This window comes from Odontesthes bonariensis, chromosome 9 (genome assembly GCF_027942865.1).
Source record: "Odontesthes bonariensis isolate fOdoBon6 chromosome 9, fOdoBon6.hap1, whole genome shotgun sequence".
Classification (NCBI taxonomy): Eukaryota; Metazoa; Chordata; class Actinopteri; order Atheriniformes; family Atherinopsidae; genus Odontesthes; species Odontesthes bonariensis.
The window spans coordinates 515,499-534,530 of NC_134514.1; the positions used below are offsets into that span (position 1 = coordinate 515,499).

Consider the following 19,032-nt stretch of genomic DNA (forward strand, 5'->3'; position numbering starts at 1 on the left):
AATAAGAGAATCTTAAAATGGACTCTGAAATGCACGGGCAGCCAGTGGAGGGAGGCTGAGCGATGTGCTCCCTCTGGTGCTCCAGTCAGGAGGCGAGCGGCAGCGTTTTGGACCAACTGGAGACGTGCGAGGGAGGACCGGCTGACTCCAACATAAAGAGCAGTAATCAGCAGTAATCCAGCCCAGATGTGATGAAGGCTGGATTACTGTGTCAGTGCGTGCGTGCGAGGGAGGGCTTCCCCTCAGCTGCCTGAGATAAAAAAAGCTGAACTTCACTGCACACATTTAAAATCACCGTCCATCTTAAAACCTTCTTCCTGTGGCGGCGTTTTCCTCCTCAGACCCTCGTGGTCACATGTTTCTAACCCCAGAGATTAATGCTCTGAGTTCTGAGTTCTGTCAGTGGTTCTGTTCACCTGCTGCTCTCCCATGGTGCCTGTCTCAGGGCCCCCGGGGCCCCCGGGGCCCCCCGGGCCCCCGGCCCCCCCGGCCCCCCGGGCCCCCCGGCCCCCCGGCAGCACGTCGCCCTGGCAGCAGGAGGAGGAGGCCGACTTTCAGAGGGAGCTGAGAGATGACGATTTAATTACATCTGTGTCCATTCATCCGTCCGTCTGCACACACACAAACACAGTCCGCCGGCAGGTTCCCACAACTCTTCTTCTTCTGTCTGCGGCTGAAAGGACCGGCTGTTTCTACAGGCTGCTGGTCGTCACCGGCAACCGGCGGCCAACGAAAACTGCAGGTCAGACTGGAGGTTTCAGCACTCTGCTACAAAGTTCTGATGGGCCCAGTTCTGTTCTGATGGGCCCAGTTCTGTTCTGATGGGCCAGGTTCTGATGGGCCAGGTTCTGAGGGGCCAGGTTCTGAGGGGCCAGGTTCTGAGGGGCGAGGTTCTGATGGGCCAGGTTCTGATGGGCCAGGTTGTGGACCAAAACCTCCAAAACCTCCAAAACCTCCAAAACCTTCAAAACCAAGCTCTGATGGTTCCTAGATGAGATAAAGGGAGCTCTGATGGTTCCTAGATGCGATAAAGGGAGCTTTGATGTTTCCTAGATGAGATAAAGGGAGCTCTGATGTTTCCTAGATGCGATAAAGGGAGCTTTGATGTTTCCTAAATGAGATAAAGGGAGCTCTGATGTTTCCTAAATGAGATAAAGGGAGCTCTGATGTTTCCTAGATGAGATAAAGGGAGCTCTGATGTTTCCTAGTTGAGATAAAGGGAGCTCTGATGTTTCCTAGTTGAGATAAAGGGAGCTCTGATGTTTCCTAAATGAGATAAAGGGAGCTCTGATGTTTCCTAGATGAGATAAAGGGAGCTCTGATGTTTCCTAAATGAGATAAAGGGAGCTCTGATGTTTCCTAAATGAGATAAAGGGAGCTCTGATGTTTCCTAGTTGAGATAATGGGAGCTCTGATGTTTCCTAAATGAGATAAAGGGAGCTCTGATGTTTCCTAGATGAGATAAAGGGAGCTCTGATGTTTCCTAAATGAGATAAAGGGAGCTCTGATGTTTCCTAGTTGAGATAAAGGGAGCTCTGATGTTTCCTAAATGAGATAAAGGGAGCTCTGATGTTTCCTAAATGAGATAAAGGGAGCTCTGATGTTTCCTAGATGAGATAAAGGGAGCTCTGATGGTTCCTAGATGAGATAAAGGGAGCTCTGATGTTTCCTAGTTGAGATAATGGGAGCTCTGATGTTTCCTAAATGAGATAAAGGGAGCTCTGATGTTTCCTAGTTGAGATAAAGGGAGCTCTGATGTTTCCTAAATGAGATAAAGGGAGCTCTGATGTTTCCTAAATGAGATAAAGGGAGCTCTGATGTTTCCTAGATGAGATAAAGGGAGCTCTGATGGTTCCTAGATGAGATAAAGGGAGCTCTGATGTTTCCTAGTTGAGATAATGGGAGCTCTGATGTTTCCTAAATGAGATAAAGGGAGCTCTGATGTTTCCTAGATGAGATACAGGGAGCTCTGATGGTTCCTAGATGAGATAAAGGGAGCTCTGATGGTTCCTAGATGCGATAAAGGGAGCTTTGATGTTTCCTAAATGAGATAAAGGGAGCTCTGATGGTTCCTAGATGCGATAAAGGGAGCTTTGATGTTTCCTAAATGAGATAAAGGGAGCTCTGATGTTTCCTAAATGAGATAAAGGGAGCTCTGATGTTTCCTAGATGAGATAAAGGGAGCTCTGATGTTTCCTAGTTGAGATAAAGGGAGCTCTGATGTTTCCTAGTTGAGATAAAGGGAGCTCTGATGTTTCCTAAATGAGATAAAGGGAGCTCTGATGTTTCCTAGATGAGATAAAGGGAGCTCTGATGGTTCCTAGATGAGATAAAGGGAGCTCTGATGTTTCCTAGTTGAGATAATGGGAGCTCTGATGTTTCCTAAATGAGATAAAGGGAGCTCTGATGTTTCCTAGATGAGATACAGGGAGCTCTGATGGTTCCTAGATGAGATAAAGGGAGCTCTGATGGTTCCTAGATGAGATAAAGGGAGCTCTGATGGTTCCTAGATGAGATAAAGGGAGCTCTGATGTTTCCTAGATGAGATAAAGGAAGCTCTGATGGTTCCTAGATGAGATAAAGGGAGCTCTGATGGTTCCTAGATGAGATAAAGGGAGCTCTGATGTTTCCTAGTTGAGATAATGGGAGCTCTGATGTTTCCTAAATGAGATAAAGGGAGCTCTGATGTTTCCTAGATGAGATACAGGGAGCTCTGATGGTTCCTAGATGAGATAAAGGGAGCTCTGATGGTTCCTAGATGAGATAAAGGGAGCTCTGATGGTTCCTAGATGAGATAAAGGGAGCTCTGATGTTTCCTAGATGAGATAAAGGAAGCTCTGATGGTTCCTAGATGAGATAAAGGGAGCTCTGATGGTTCCTAGATGAGATAAAGGAAGCTCTGATGGTTCCTAGATGAGATAAAGGGAGCTCTGATGGTTCCTAGATGCGATAAAGGGAGCTTTGATGTTTCCTAGTTGAGATAAAGGGAGCTCTGATGGTTCCTAGATGCGATAAAGGGAGCTTTGATGTTTCCTAAATGAGATAAAGGGAGCTCTGATGTTTCCTAGATGAGATAAAGGGAGCTCTGATGTTTCCTAGATGAGATAAAGGGAGCTCTGATGTTTCCTAGTTGAGATAATGGGAGCTCTGATGTTTCCTAAATGAGATAAAGGGAGCTCTGATGTTTCCTAGATGAGATACAGGGAGCTCTGATGGTTCCTAGATGAGATAAAGGGAGCTCTGATGGTTCCTAGATGAGATAAAGGGAGCTCTGATGGTTCCTAGATGAGATAAAGGGAGCTCTGATGTTTCCTAGATGAGATAAAGGAAGCTCTGATGGTTCCTAGATGAGATAAAGGGAGCTCTGATGGTTCCTAGATGAGATAAAGGGAGCTTTGATGGTTCCTAGATGAGATAAAGGGAGCTCTGATGTTTCCTAGATGAGATAAAGGGAGCTCTGATGTTTCCTAAATGAGATAAAGGGAGCTCTGATGTTTCCTAGATGAGATAAAGGAAGCTCTGATGTTTCCTAGATGAGATAAAGGGAGCTCTGATGTTTCCTAAATGAGATAAAGGGAGCTCTGATGTTTCCTAGTTGAGATAATGGGAGCTCTGATGTTTCCTAAATGAGATAAAGGGAGCTCTGATGTTTCCTAAATGAGATAAAGGGAGCTCTGATGTTTCCTAGTTGAGATAAAGGGAGCTCTGAGGTTTCCTAGATGAGATAAAGGGAGCTTTGATGTTTCCTAAATGAGATAAAGGGAGCTCTGATGTTTCCTAGATGAGATAAAGGGAGCTCTGATGTTTCCTAAATGAGATAAAGGGAGCTCTGATGGTTCCTAGATGAGATAAAGGGAGCTCTGATGTTTCCTAAATGAGATAAAGGGAGCTCTGATATTTCCTAGTTGAGATAAAGGGAGCTCTGATGTTTCCTAAATGAGATAAAGGGAGCTCTGATGTTTCCTAGATGAGATAAAGGGAACTCTGATGTTTCCTAGATGAGATAAAGGGAGCTCTGATGGTTCCTAGATGAGATAAAGGGAGCTCTGATGTTTCCTAGATAAGATAAAGGGAGCTCTGATGTTTCCTAGTTGAGATAAAGGGAGCTCTGATGTTTCCTAGATGAGATAAAGGAAGCTCTGATGTTTCCTAGATGAGATAAAGGAAGCTCTGATGTTTCCTAGATGAGATAAAGGGAGCTCTGATGTTTCCTAGTTGAGATAAAGGGAGCTCTGATGTTTCCTAAATGAGATAAAGGGAGCTCTGATGTTTCCTAGATGAGATAAAGGGAACTCTGATGTTTCCTAGATGAGATAAAGGGAGCTCTGATGGTTCCTAGATGAGATAAAGGGAGCTCTGATGTTTCCTAGATAAGATAAAGGGAGCTCTGATGTTTCCTAGTTGAGATAAAGGGAGCTCTGATGTTTCCTAGATGAGATAAAGGAAGCTCTGATGTTTACTAGATGAGATAAAGGAAGCTCTGATGTTTCCTAGATGAGATAAAGGGAGCTCTGATGTTTCCTAGTTGAGATAAAGGGAGCTCTGATGTTTCCTAGATGAGATAAAGGGAGCTCTGAGGTTTCCTAAACAAGATAAAGGGAGCTCTGATGTTTCCTAGATGAGATAAAGGGAGCTCTGATGTTTCCTAGATAAGATAAAGGGAGCTCTGATGTTTCCTAGATGAGATAAAGGGAGCTCTGATGTTTCCTAAATGAGATAAAGGGAGCTCTGATGTTTCCTAGATGAGATAAAGGGAGCTCTGATGTTTCCTAAATGAGATAAAGGGAGCTCTGATGTTTCCTAAATGAGATAAAGGGAGCTCTGATGTTTCCTAGTTGAGATAAAGGGAGCTCTGATGTTTCCTAGATGAGATAAAGGGAACTCTGATGTTTCCTAGATGAGATAAAGGGAGCTCTGATGGTTCCTAGATGAGATAAAGGGAGCTCTGATGTTTCCTAGATAAGATAAAGGGAGCTCTGATGTTTCCTAGATGAGATAAAGGGAGCTCTGATGTTTCCTAGATGAGATAAAGGAAGCTCTGATGTTTCCTAGATGAGATAAAGGAAGCTCTGATGTTTCCTAGATGAGATAAAGGGAGCTCTGATGTTTCCTAGTTGAGATAAAGGGAGCTCTGATGTTTCCTAGATGAGATAAAGGGAGCTCTGAGGTTTCCTAAACAAGATAAAGGGAGCTCTGATGTTTCCTAGATGAGATAAAGGGAGCTCTGATGTTTCCTAGATAAGATAAAGGGAGCTCTGATGTTTCCTAGATGAGATAAAGGGAGCTCTGATGTTTCCTAAATGAGATAAAGGGAGCTCTGATGTTTCCTAGATGAGATAAAGGGAGCTCTGATGTTTCCTAGATGAGATAAAGGGAGCTCTGATGTTTCCTAGATGAGATAAGGGGAGCTCTGATGTTTCCTAGATGAGATAAAGGAAGCTCTGATGTTTCCTAAATGAGATAAAGGGAGCTCTGAGGTTTCCTAGATGAGATAAAGGGAGCTCTGATGTTTCCTAGATGAGATAAAGGGAGCTCTGATGTTTCCTAAATGAGATAAAGGGAGCTCTGATGTTTCCTAAATGAGATAAAGGGAGCTCTGATGTTTCCTAGATGAGATAAGGGGAGCTCTGATGTTTCCTAGATGAGATAAAGGAAGCTCTGATGTTTCCTAGATGAGATAAAGGAAGCTCTGATGTTTCTTAAACAAGATAAAGGGAGCTCTGATGTTTCCTAAATGAGATAAAGGGAGCTCTGATGTTTCCTAGATGAGATAAGGGGAGCTCTGATGTTTCCTAGATGAGATAAAGGAAGCTCTGATGTTTCCTAGATGAGATAAAGGAAGCTCTGATGTTTCCTAGATGAGATAAAGGAAGCTCTGATGTTTCTTAAACAAGATAAAGGGAGCTCTGATGTTTCCTAAATGAGATAAAGGGAGCTCTGATGTTTCCTAGATGAGATAAGGGGAGCTCTGATGTTTCCTAGATGAGATAAAGGAAGCTCTGATGTTTCCTAGATGAGATAAAGGAAGCTCTGATGTTTCCTAGATGAGATAAGGGGAGCTCTGATGTTTCCTAGATGAGATAAGGGGAGCCTCTTACTCACCTCTTCCTCCTCACCTGCTCTGGTGGGAGGGGCTTGGAGCCCGAGAACAGGTGGGCGTGTACAACCCCCCCCCCCAACACTGACTCCCCCATGACATCATCAGTAATTCAATTCAATTCATTTTTATTTATATAGCGCCAAATACAACAAATGTCATCTCAAGGCACTTAGATAATAAAGTCCAATTCAAGCCAATTGGAATTTAATTCATTGTAATCATAATTATTCATAAAATAATCGAATTGGTTCATATAGAGCCAACTTAAAAACAATTTCCTAGCTAAGGAAACCAACAGATTTTTTTTTTTTCGTCCAATCTCTCGTCCTGAGCGTAAACAGAGTAAACAAACACAAGGACACGTCAGAGTCAGACTTTACTGAGAACAGAACCTTCATCACATCATCATCATCACAGACTGATTATTGTCCAGGAGCGCTCACTCTGCCTCAGCTCTTCTTCTGTGGTCACACTGGTTCCTGTTCCAGGTTCTGAGCAGGTCAGCAGCTCTCACAGATCCAGGAGCCCCTCGGGGGTTCTGGCAGGTCGGGTCAAACAGTGAAAACAACAGGAAGTCCCATCAGAAACTACGGTGATGTCACAGGGCCTCCTCCTTCCCATCAGCCCCTGCAGCGCCATCGGGGCGTCCCCCCGGATCGGGGCGTCCCCCCGGATCGGGACGTCCCCCCGGATCGGGGCGTCCCCCCGGATCGGGGCTCCCCCCCGGATCGATGCACCTCAGACCCGGGACGGCCAACAGAACCTGAGGAGGAGGACCAGGAAGATGAGAGCAGTTCTGAGGAGAGACAGAAAGGGACTGAGGAGGACTCCTCTCACCTCAAGGCTCATGGAGACCAGAGGCCCCGCCCACTTCTTCTTCTGGTTGGACCGCCCGAGACGCCATCATCCTGACGGATCCGCTCTGAGCTGAAAGACGAGCGCGTTCAGGAGATTCTTCAGAACCAGTCTGCTTGTTTCACACTGAAACCTGAGCACAGGTGTGTGACCTCTGACCTGCAGGAGGAAGCTGAGCAGCGAGGACCCCCGGTGGCCGCGGCACGCTACTGCAGCCAGCATTCTCCTCCAAAGCTGAAGCAACCAGGACGAGCTCTGATTGGCTGATTCTTCGTGATGAAAGCAGCAGAATTCAGGCGCTTCCTCACAGCACCGTATTTTCTTTAAGTTTTGATTTTCTCATCCAACGCTACAAAAATCAAAACCTAAAAAAACCACGGAGCTGCAGCGGCAGGGGGCGGGGCCTCGTGGCGAGGCGGCAGAGGGCGGGGCCTCGTGGCGAGGCGGCAGGGCCTCGTGGCGAGGCGGCAGGGCCTCGTGGCGAGGCGGCAGGGGGCGGGGCCTCGTGGCGAGTGTTGGCGGCGACCCCAGGTCCCGTTAACCCGAGCAGCATCTCTCCTGGATGGACACACAGACAGATTTATTGATCCCTCAGAGGAAACAAACACAATAAACGAGTCAAACATAAGTCGGTCTGAGTCTGTAACCATGACAACACAGCAGAGGAAGAGGAGGCCGGTCAGCATCAGTGTGAACCAGCGTCTGAGTTCAGAGTTTCACATCTCAGGCAGAACAAAAACACCTTTAACACGAGACTCAGTGATGAAGAGCCGCTCCTCTTCCTCCTCTGCCACAAACCGCTGATCTCATCAGGCCCAGCCCACCAGTGGAGCTCCTCAGGGGTCCATGTTGGAGCTCCTCAGGGGTCCATGTTGGAGCTCCTCAGGGGTCCATGTTGGAGCTCCTTTTGTTTGAAATCTTCTTCAACTCAAACCAACATGAACCCAGAGGAGTCCACACCTGGTGCACGCCCGTCCGCCCAATTCATCGAGGATGCTTCTGAGGTGACTTCAGACAACTGGCTGTCCCAGAATGCAGTGCGGCACAAATAAAGATGGCGGAGGAGAAAGCCCAGAACTGTAAGTTCTGTTTGGAAACGTTACGTAAAGCACAGCTCGGCCCATTTTTAATCTTTGTTCTGCAAATATGTCACTGACGTCATCAAGAACCCTTCCGTTCCAAACGCACCACGAGCTACTTAAGTCCGTCCTCAGAAGTTTGTGCTTCAGACAAGAAGCTTCCTTTGGTGTTGAGAAGCGGCCATTTTCTGAGATGAGATGAACATATGAATAAATAAACATCACTCATGAAGTATCTGAGGTTGGCTTTAAATGAGATGCAGACCCAACTTCATCTTTTATTATGAATAACTTTGACTTACAGGAAGCCTGGAGGAGTCTGGATTAATGTCAGATTACAGAGATTTATTTTAAGATAACATTTATTACATTATAGACTATTTTTAATCTAAAGATTTTAGCTTATGTAAACCAATGATCCATTTTTATTATTTCTGACCTTCTTCAATCTTTTCTTTTTTTTGCTTTTGGCGTCCACAGAAATAAGAAAATAAATCAGTGTTATGAGCTGCCCAACGTTAAATGAGCCAATAACACATCAGAAATGTCTGTTAACATGTTAGCTTCACTGCTGCGAACAGAAATAAAACCATTTTAAATGCACAAAATGAGTGACCGCTGCATAAAAAAAGAAAGAAAACCCAGACCGCATTCCGAACTTCGTTGAAATATCTGCTGTTTTAATTTAACTTCACTGAATTCTCAGCAATGCAGCCTTAATCTCTGATAACATTTAGTCAGCTGGTGGCGGCAGAAGGTGACGTTAGTTTCGGGACATATGGAGGCAAACATCCATCGTGTATGTTGGCGTTACTTTGATTTTTACCGTCAGGGTTGAGCCGCGGCGGCTGGAGTTACCGCCCAGTCACGTAGGTTACAGTCGGGATGCAGTAACATAAAAAAAATGCTAAAATGTTTTAATTGATTTATCACAACTGCTGTAGCTGTGAGCCGAACAGAAGAGTCAACCAGAAGGGTGACCGTGTGATAAAATATTCTTTCACTTACATCAAACCGGAGCAGAAAAGCAAAACAACTCTGAAAACTGAGATTTTTTTAAAGGTTATTCGTGATCGACGGCTAACTGTTAGCAACAGCTGCTAACGCTACCGCAGCAGTCAAACGGTCAGTCCGCCGCTGCAGTGCCGACGGACGGATAAACGGACGGTCTGTGGGCCGGTCCCCGGTCCCTCTGTGTCCCTCACCCGCTCCCCGCAGAAAAGCCGCTCCGTCCCCGGGGCGCCGTAGACTCACTCCGCCGGACCCGTCGTCACTCATGCGGGACGTTTGACCGTGAACACCGACTCTTCCTCCGGTCGGACGCAAGATGTCGGCGGCTGTAGCAGCGCGTCAGCTGACGGAGTCCAGCCGGCCGCGTCCCGCTCGGAGCACCGCCCTCCTGCGCAGCTCCCTCCGCGCATCACCGGGAGGCTTTTATTTTTATTTTTTGGGAAAAAAAATCAATTTTTTTTTTTTTTCATTTAACCAGCATTGATAAAGTTGATGGAAGTTTGATTTATACACCGAGAGATCCCGGCAGGATTCATGCTGCTGTGGCCGCTCACGCAGGCCGAGGAGGCAGCTGCCTGGAATGGGACGCGGCCCTCCTTCCGCCTCAGGATGAAGGAGAGACATGAATCTGACATCAGCTGCCAGTTTGGGAGGCAGAGCCTTCAGTTATCAGGCTCCTCTCTGTGGGACCAGCTGCCAGTTTGGGAGGCAGAGCCTTCAGTTATCAGGCTCCTCTCTGTGGGACCAGCTGCCAGTTTGGGAGGCAGAGCCTTCAGTTATCAGGCCCCTCTCTGTGGAACCAGCTGCCAGTTTGGGAGGCAGAGCCTTCAGTTATCAGGCCCCTCTCTGTGGAACCAGCTGCCAGTTTGGGAGGCAGAGCCTTCAGTTATCAGGCCCCTCTCTGTGGAACCAACTGCCAGTTTGGGAGGCAGAGCCTTCAGTTATCAGGCCCCTCTCTGTGGAACCAGCTGCCAGTTTGGGAGGCAGAGCCTTCAGTTATCAGGCCCCTCTCTGTGGAACCAGCTGCCAGTTTGGCTTCAGGAAGCAGACGCCCTCTCTACCTTTAAGATCAGGCTGATGGAGGTTTTTTCTCTCCACAGTCGCTCAGAATTGGCTTGAATTGGACAGAATTATTGAAGTGTCTTGAGATAATTTTTTTTTGGTAATTTGGTGCTTTATAAATAAAACTGAATTGACGAGCATGATGGTTATCAATGACAGATATCTGTTATTAAAGGGGTGATTGGTGACTGTGATGGCCACACCATCTCTTTGAATTTAGTTTCCTCATTTGACCTCTTTTAAGGGCCCTGAAACTATTGTTTAAAGTGTTGTTATTTTTTGGGAATAAACCCATTCTTTCTTGAAAATCATTTCTGTGTCCTCATGTTTGACCGGCTCGGTCCCTCACAGTGACTGAAACTGGGCCCATCGAGGCCTCTCTGCTTCCTTCTGGTTCAGAACATCTTTATGATTCTGGGTCCAAAGTGATTTCCAGATTATAAAGAGAGTCTTAAAGAACTAAAGTAACAAAGAAAACCAGTTTGAGGCATAAATGGGAGAAAGAATCAGAGAGCAGCATCTCAGGGGAACTGGCCTAAAGCACAGACTTCCTTTCATTATTTATTAATCAGTCATTAATACGGAAGTATGGATGATATTCAGGATGAACATGAACTGCTGTCTCAGCGTCTATGAACAATAAAACACAATAAGAGACTCCAACCACAGAGGATTGCTGTGATTTCATCTGGAACCTTTATTATGGACAGAATCCCCTTCTTCTGTTTAACTGTTGAACATTTCTGAATGTTACTCCCTGAGCTCAGAGTTTGGTTTTCCTCTTTTTCCATGGGAGCCTTTCTGTGTCCTAACGTTCAGACAAACGGGGAAAATGGAAGATTCCTTTGGTTTCAGAAACAAACATGCACATAAATCATGTTAATAAACTTTAAACTTTATGAAAAGTCATTAAAAACCAGCCCAAATGTTTCTCAGAGGTCTTTATTGTTGTGTGAGGAGGGACAAACGAATAAAAACCATCATCTGATGCTACGCAGACTCGGTTCTGATGCAGAGGTGGACTCTTGGTTCTGGTCGGTCTGTAAACTGATGAATCGGCTGAATTACTCGTTTATTCAGGGTTTCCGGGTCAGAACCCAACACAACCTCAGAGGTTCTGTCTGAACACTTTTACATGTCTGGAAATCAGCAGGAACAGAACCTCCAGAATGATTTGTAACCTGAACCAGCAGAACTGGTCCTCCCTGGATGTTCCTCTGAAGTTCTGCATCCCATCTCCTCTCTACAGGTGTTCCACAGGGCTCTGTACTGGGACTCCTTCTCTTTACACTTTAAACCATCTCCTCTCTACAGGTGTTCCACAGGGCTCTGTACTGGGACTCCTTCTCTTTACACTTTAAACCAGCTCCTCTCTACAGGTGTTCCACAGGGCTCTGTACTGGGACTCCTTCTCTTTACACTTTAAACCATCTCCTCTCTACAGGTGTTCCACAGGGCTCTGTACTGGGACTCCTTCTCTTTACACTTTAAACCATCTCCTCTCTACAGGTGTTCCACAGGGCTCTGTACTGGGACTCCTTCTCTTTACACTTTAAACCATCTCCTCTCTACAGGTGTTCCACAGGGCTCTGTACTGGGACTCCTTCTCTTTACACTTTAAACCATCTCCTCTCTACAGGTGTTCCACAGGGCTCTGTACTGGGACTCCTTCTCTTTACACTTTAAACCATCTCCTCTCTACAGGTGTTCCACAGGGCTCTGTACTGGGACTCCTTCTCTTTACAGTTTAAACCATCTCCTCTCTACAGGTGTTCCACAGGGCTCTGTACTGGGACTCCTTCTCTTTACAGTTTAAACCAGCTCCTCTCTACAGGTGTTCCACAGGGCTCTGTACTGGGACTCCTTCTCTTTACAGTTTAAACCATCTCCTCTCTACAGGTGTTCCACAGGGCTCTGTACTGGGACTCCTTCTCTTTACAGTTTAAACCAGCTCCTCTCTACAGGTGTTCCACAGGGCTCTGTACTGGGACTCCTTCTCTTTACACTTTAAACCATCTCCTCTCTACAGGTGTTCCACAGGGCTCTGTACTGGGACTCCTTCTCTTTACACTTTAAACCAGCTCCTCTCTACAGGTGTTCCACAGGGCTCTGTACTGGGACTCCTTCTCTTTACAGTTTAAACCATCTCCTCTCTACAGGTGTTCCACAGGGCTCTGTACTGGGACTCCTTCTCTTTACACTTTAAACCATCTCCTCTCTACAGGTGTTCCACAGGGTTCTGTACTGGGACTCCTTCTCTTTACACTTTAAACCATCTCCTCTCTACAGGTGTTCCACAGGGCTCTGTACTGGGACTCCTTCTCTTTACACTTTAAACCATCTCCTCTCTACAGGTGTTCCACAGGGCTCTGTACTGGGACTCCTTCTCTTTACACTTTAAACCAGCTCCTCTCTACAGGTGTTCCACAGGGCTCTGTGCTGGGACTCCTTCTCTTTACACTTTAAACCAGCTCCTCTCTACAGGTGTTCCACAGGGCTCTGTGCTGGGACTCCTTCTCTTTACACTTTAAACCAGCTCCTCTCTACAGGTGTTCCACAGGGCTCTGTGCTGGGACTCCTTCTCTTTACACTTTAAACCAGCTCCTCTCTACAGGTGTTCCACAGGGCTCTGTGCTGGGACTCCTTCTCTTAACACTTTAAACCAGCTCCTTGGGTCCGATCGCCTCGTGGCTTCTCGTGTCACTGCTACACATATGATGCCAAACTGGACCTTCATTCCCAACTCGGTTCACCTCTCAGAGATATCCACCTGGACTCCTACAGATGCTCCAGAACCCGGCGGAGTGGTCTGGATCAGAACCGGTCCCTGGTGCTGCCCACAGAGAGACTTCTGGGTCTGTTTAAAGAGAGTCACACAGGCTGATGCTCCTTCTGGACCTCTGTGTTCCTCTCAGGAACCTCGTCTGGTTCTGGTTCTGGTTCTGGTTCTGCCGTCCCTTCAAACAAGGCGGTCTGAGTCCAGACTGTTCTCACTGGTGGTTCCGTAATGATGGAACCAGCTACCAGACAACTCCAGAACCAGCAGCGATGGACGCGCCTGCTGGGTCTCCGTGTGACCTCGTCCATCTGCCGGCGACCACCCAGAACCATCCGGAGCAGAACTGGGCCGGGTCCAGTCCAAAAACCAAAAACAAGATGAAAAGCATGAAGGAGGCAGTTTGTTTGGTTTCTCTGGGGTAGCTGGAGGAGAAGGTCCCAAAGAAGTTAATGTTAACGGGTCTGAACCGGGACTGAACCGGGTCTGAACCGGGTCCGAACCGGGTCTGAACCGGGACTGAACTGGGACCGAACCGGGTCAGAACCGGGTCTTGGCCGGCTCTGAACCGGGTCTGAACCGGGTCTGAACCGGGTCTGAACCGGACTGAACCGGGTCTGAACCGGGTCTGAACCGGGTCACGTGATTTATTTCCCTCCAACATCTTGTGCTGATGATGGAGAGTCGAACCACCAGTACCCGACCCAACCAAGAACTTTATTCCTGTATCAGCACAGTTAGACGGTCTGTGATCCTCAGAGCTGAACGAGCTCAGCTGGACCTCTACACCCAGAGGTGCTGAGACGGGGACCGGATCAGAGAGAAGTTTCTGTTAATCTGTTGGTTTCCTGAGCTGGAAACTGTTTTCATTTGCTCTGTTTGAATCGGACTGATCTGACTGTTTCACAGTGAATGGGAGAATAATCGGTTTGAATTGGACCTGAGATGACGTTTGTTGGTTTATAAATAAAGCTGAACTGAATCCGAGAGTTCATGTTTGGTTCCTGTCAGCTGGCGGTTTGGAGGAGGCAACAGCAGACCAGGACCAAGACCAGGACCAGGACCAGGACCAGGACCAGGACCAGGACAAGAACAAGAACAAGAACCAGAACCAGGACAAGAACAAGAACAAGAACAAGAACAAGAACCAGAACCAGGATCAGGATCAGACCAACCTGTTCAATCTACAACCACTGCATTGATCTGGTTCTGGTTCTGGTTCTGGTTCTAGTTCTAGTTCTAGTTCTGGTTCTGGTTCTGGGAAGCTGCTGGACTCAGGACCTGCTGAGACCAGATTCACGTGTGCGTTTTCAAAGAGAAACATGTTTCTGGCTCCAACGCCTGACAGGATGTCACATCATCCCCAGAGGGTCACATGACATCCACAAAGAGGTCTCCGGGGCCGCCCATGGCCAGGCAGAAGGACTGCCGGGAGATTTCAGGTTGCATGGAAGAAAAGTCGGGGGGGTCTTTTTCGCCGCCGTCACCGGGGGATCCAGCCGCCGTGTGTCGGGCGCCCACTTCCTGTTTGGCGTGCTCGGGCTCCTCCCCTCCTCGCGCCGCCGTCTGATCATCGCTGCAGTTGGATCGGCTGCTTCCTGTACCATCAATCAGATGATGTCATCAGGTTCAGGGTTTCTGAACATTTCTGAGCTTCATAAACAGAATAAAGAGAAGAATTATTCACCTTCACTGTTCTGGCTTCCTGCTCCGCCACCGGGGGGCAGCGAGGGGACGGCGTGGGGCGAGCTGTAGGGGTGAGGGACGGGGTACTGGTAGGGGAAGACCGGCGGCTCGCCGTCGGATCCTCCTCCTCCGGTGGAGCCCTCGTCACGGTCCAGCAGAGACATGGCCGCCAGATCTGAGGAGGTTAACACGTTAATGTTCGATCTGAAACATCTGGAAACAACAAAACCTCCAGAAACCAGAAACACGAATTAACTCTGAAAGTCAAAATGTTAACCAATAGGGATGGGAATCGAGAACCGGTTCCCAGTGTTTCAATTCCTTGGAATCGTTTTGCGATTTTGCAAACGATTCCCTTATCGATTCCAGTGGGCGCGAATGAGTCCAGCGCAGCCAGCAGTCAACAGTAAACATGGCGCCCAAGCGGTACAAACGCTCGAAAGTTTGATTACACATCCCTAAAAAAGACGACAACAGGGCAACTTGCAAAGTGAATATTTCACCAAAGGGAGGAAATACTACCAACATGCAATAACTATGAATGAATGATTAACGTTGGTGAATCTGAACCCAGCAACGTTAGCAACGTTAGCATGTCCTCGGCTAACACTGCAGGTAACTAACTAACAAACACTGCCTATCATGTTAGCACCATTTGCCTCATTGTAAAACCTGCTGTTAGTAACGTTAGCAACGTTAGCATGTCCTCGGCTAACACTGCAGGTCACTAACTAACTAACAAACACTGCCTATCATGTTAGCACCATTTGCCTCATTGTAAAACCTGCTGTTAGCAGCGTTAGCAACGTTAGCATGTCCTCGGCTAACACTGCAGGTAACTAACTAACTAACTAACACTGCCTATCATGTTAGCACCATTTGCCTCATTGTAAAACCTGCTGTTAGCAGCGTTAGCAACGTTAGCATGTCCTCGGCTAACACTGCAGGTAACTAACTAACAAACACTGCCTATCATGTTAGCACCATTTGCCTGATTGTAAAAGCTGCTGTTAGTAACGGTTAAGGTTAAATGAATGCCTTCTCAGGCATTACATTTAGATGAAATCATGAGAGACAGAGCCTGACTGGCTCAGAGCCAGAGGCTGGTGGTGCTACCCCCAGTTCACCTCTACCTCCAGCTTCTCCTTTCACCAGAGCAGGAAGAGTTCAATTACCCAGGCCAGGATAGACCAATGTGGACCTCACCGTTGTTGGGTTTGTGAGGTCATGACTCGTGTTACTTCTAAACTAAACAAAGCTGATGCTAATCGACCGGTTTGTTGTCCTTTTTCTCCAAATGAGAATCGATAAGGGAACCGACAAAGAACCGAATCGTTAAGCAGAATCCAAAATGGAATTGGAATCGTAAAAATCTTATCAATTCCCATCCCTATTAACCAATAAACATCTCAGAGGAAGTTACATCAGTTTGAAAGCAGCCACTTCCAGCCCCTTGGGACCATGCTGTGGTCACTGCTGGTACTGCAGGCTTTTAACCAGAACCAGAACCAGGACCAGCCCTCTGCAACCCGTCTGTGGTTCCGGTGCTCACCTCCACACAGCTCTCCAAAGATGTAGTAGCACTGCTCAGAGAAGGTGACCTTGTTGATGGTGTGCCGGATGAATCCGGCCTTCAGCAGGTTGCCAGCGTACTTGCGGGCCTCACGGCGGTCGGTGAACCCTTCCACGTTCCGGTGGAGCCAGTCCACCACATCGGAACCTGGACAGAGGAGCTGTGAGGAACCTGAGGAACCTGAGGAACCTGAGGAACCTGAGGAACCCAGAAGGTTTCTGATTCTGCTGGAGGACCTGAATGTGAGCCGGTCTTACCAATGAAAGCGTTGGGGATGGTGATCTTCAGCCACATCCTGTCTCGGACCTCCAGGCCTGACTCCGGATTGGCCATCGCCTTGACGACCACTGTCATGTCGCTGTGGATGTTCAGGTGGTTTTCCTCCTGCAGGCCTGGAAAAGAGGGGAGACGTCAGTGTGTGATGGACAGAAGGACGGACGCTGCAGTGGCTGATGGGAGCAGTACCGTAGTGTGGGGGCAGCCTCCCCGTCATGGCGGCGGTGTGAGACACCCAGGCGGCGGGGTCAATGGGACGGACCGGTTCACCTGTGGGGAAGAAGATGGAGACTGGATGGACCCGTTTCTGCAGATTATAATCTCAACACACGTCTAAAGGTTTGTGACTCACTTCTGGGCAGCGTGAAGCAGCCTCGGGGGTTTGGGTCCCAACACTTGGCCACTGTCAGGGTCACCGGACTGAAAGGAGAAGGAAAACATGATACTGAGTACAGGTCAGAGGGAAATGACCCACAGGAAGGAGGTCCATCAGGACCAGCCAGGGTTCACCAAGCAGAAACAGCAGGTTCTACCAAAGCTGGGCCATCAGGACCAGCCAGGGTTCACCAAGCAGAGACAGCAGGTTCTACCAAAGCTGAGCCACCAGGACCAGCCAGGGTTCACCAAGCAGAGACAGCAGATTCTACCAAAGCTGAGCCACCAGGACCAGCCAGGGTTCACCAAGCAGAGACAGCAGGTTCTACCAAAGCTGAGCCACCAGGACCAGCCAGGGTTCACCAAGCAGAGACAGCAGGTTCTACCAAAGCTGAGCCACCAGGACCAGCCAGGGTTCACCAAGCTGAGCCATCAGGACCAGCCAGGGTTCACCAAGCAGAAACAGCAGGTTCTACCAAAGCTGGGCCATCAGGACCAGCCAGGGTTCACCAAGCAGAGACAGCAGGTTCTACCAAAGCTGAGCCATCAGGACCAGCCAGGGTTCACCAAGCAGAGACAGCAGATTCTACCAAAGCTGAGCCATCAGGACCAGCCGGGGTTCACCAAGCTGAGCCATCAGGACCAGCCAGGGTTCACCAAGCAGAGACAGCAGATTCTACCAAAGCTGAGCCATCAGGACCAGCCAGGGTTCACCAAGCAGAGACAGCAGATTCTACCAAAGCTGAGCCACCAGGATCAGCCAGGGTTCACCAAGCAGAGACAGCAGGTTCTACCAAAGCTGAGCCACCAGGACCAGCCAGGGTTCACCAAGCTGAGACAGCAGGTTCTACCAAAGCTGAGCCATCAGGACCAGCCAGGGTTCACCAAGCTGAGCCATCAGGACCAGCCAGGGTTCATCAAGCAGAGACAGCAGATTCTACCAAAGCTGAGCCATCAGGACCAGCCAGGGTTCACCAAGCTGAGCCATCAGGACCAGCCAGGGTTCACCAAGCAGAGACAGCAGATTCTACCAAAGCTGAGCCATCAGGACCAGCCAGGGTTCACCAAGCAGAGACAGCAGATTCTACCAAAGCTGAGCCATCAGGACCAGCCAGGGTTCACCAAGCAGAGACAGCAGGTTCTACCAAAGCTGAGCCATCAGGACCAGCCTGGGTTCACCAAGCAGAGGCAGCAGGTTCTACCAAAGCTGAGCCATCAGGACCAGCCTGGGTTCACCAAGCAGAGGCAGCAGGTTCTACCAAAGCTGAGCCATCAGGACCAGCCTGGGTTCACCAAGCAGAGGCAGCAGATTCTACCAAAGCTGAGCCACCAGGACCAGCCAGGGTTCACCAAGCAGAGGCAGCAGGTTCTACCAAAGCTGAGCCATCAGGACCAGCCAGGGTTCACAAACCAGAGACAGCAGGTTCTACCAAAGCTGAGCCATCAGGACCAGCCAGGGTTCATCAAGCAGAGACAGCAGGTTCTACCAAAGCTGAGCCATCAGGACCAGCCAGGGTTCACAAACCAGAGACAGCAGGTTCTACCAAAGCTGAGCCATCAGGACCAGCCAGGGTTCATCAAGCAGAGACAGCAGGTTCTACCAAAGCTGAGCCATCAGGACCAGCCAGGGTTCACCAAGCAGAGACAGCAGGTTCTACCAAAGCTGAGCCATCAGGACCAGCCAGGGTTCACAAACCAGAGACAGCAGGTTCTACCAAAGCTGAGCCACCAGGACCAGCCAGGGTTCACAAACCAGAGACAGCAGATTCTACCAAAGCTGAGCCATCAGGACCAGCCAGGGTTCACCAAGCTGAGACAGCAGATTCTACCAAAGCTGAGCCATAAGGACCAGCCAGGGTTCACCAAGCAGAGGCAGCAGGTTCTACCAAAGCTGAGCCATCAGGACCAGCCAGGGTTCACAAACCAGAGACAGCAGGTTCTACCAAAGCTGAGCCATCAGGACCAGCCAGGGTTCATCAAGCAGAGACAGCAGGTTCTACCAAAGCTGAGCCATCAGGACCAGCCAGGGTTCACAAACCAGAGACAGCAGGTTCTACCAAAGCTGAGCCATCAGGACCAGCCAGGGTTCATCAAGCAGAGACAGCAGGTTCTACCAAAGCTGAGCCATCAGGACCAGCCAGGGTTCACCAAGCAGAGACAGCAGGTTCTACCAAAGCTGAGCCATCAGGACCAGCCAGGGTTCACAAACCAGAGACAGCAGGTTCTACCAAAGCTGAGC

General features: G+C 48.6%; 1 protein-coding gene and 1 long non-coding RNA gene across 3 annotated transcripts in view; both read right to left on the minus strand.

Moving 5' to 3' along the window:
- Positions 1-6,208: 6,208 nt before the first annotated feature.
- Positions 6,209-9,377, minus strand: LOC142388730 (uncharacterized). 2 transcript variants are annotated; one of them, XR_012770321.1, is made up of 3 exons: positions 9,289-9,377; positions 6,938-7,513; positions 6,209-6,863 (listed from the first exon to the last, which is right to left on the minus strand). It is a non-coding gene; the product is annotated as an uncharacterized LOC142388730 (long non-coding RNA). The 2 variants fall into 2 exon arrangements; XR_012770320.1 differs by having other exon boundaries at positions 9,240-9,363.
- Positions 9,378-11,033: 1,656 nt separating this feature from the next.
- Positions 11,034-19,032, minus strand: part of dvl3b (dishevelled segment polarity protein 3b) — a 35,422-nt gene continuing 27,423 nt past the window's right edge. Inside the window, exons 10-15 of the mRNA XM_075472682.1 lie at positions 16,771-16,838; positions 16,608-16,688; positions 16,400-16,534; positions 16,122-16,289; positions 14,571-14,744; positions 11,034-14,481 (exon numbers count right to left, since the gene is read on the minus strand). Of these exons, the coding sequence (XP_075328797.1) occupies positions 14,255-14,481; positions 14,571-14,744; positions 16,122-16,289; positions 16,400-16,534; positions 16,608-16,688; positions 16,771-16,838 (853 nt within the window). The 3' untranslated portion in view covers positions 11,034-14,254. The remainder of the gene's footprint in view (positions 14,482-14,570; positions 14,745-16,121; positions 16,290-16,399; positions 16,535-16,607; positions 16,689-16,770; positions 16,839-19,032) is intronic.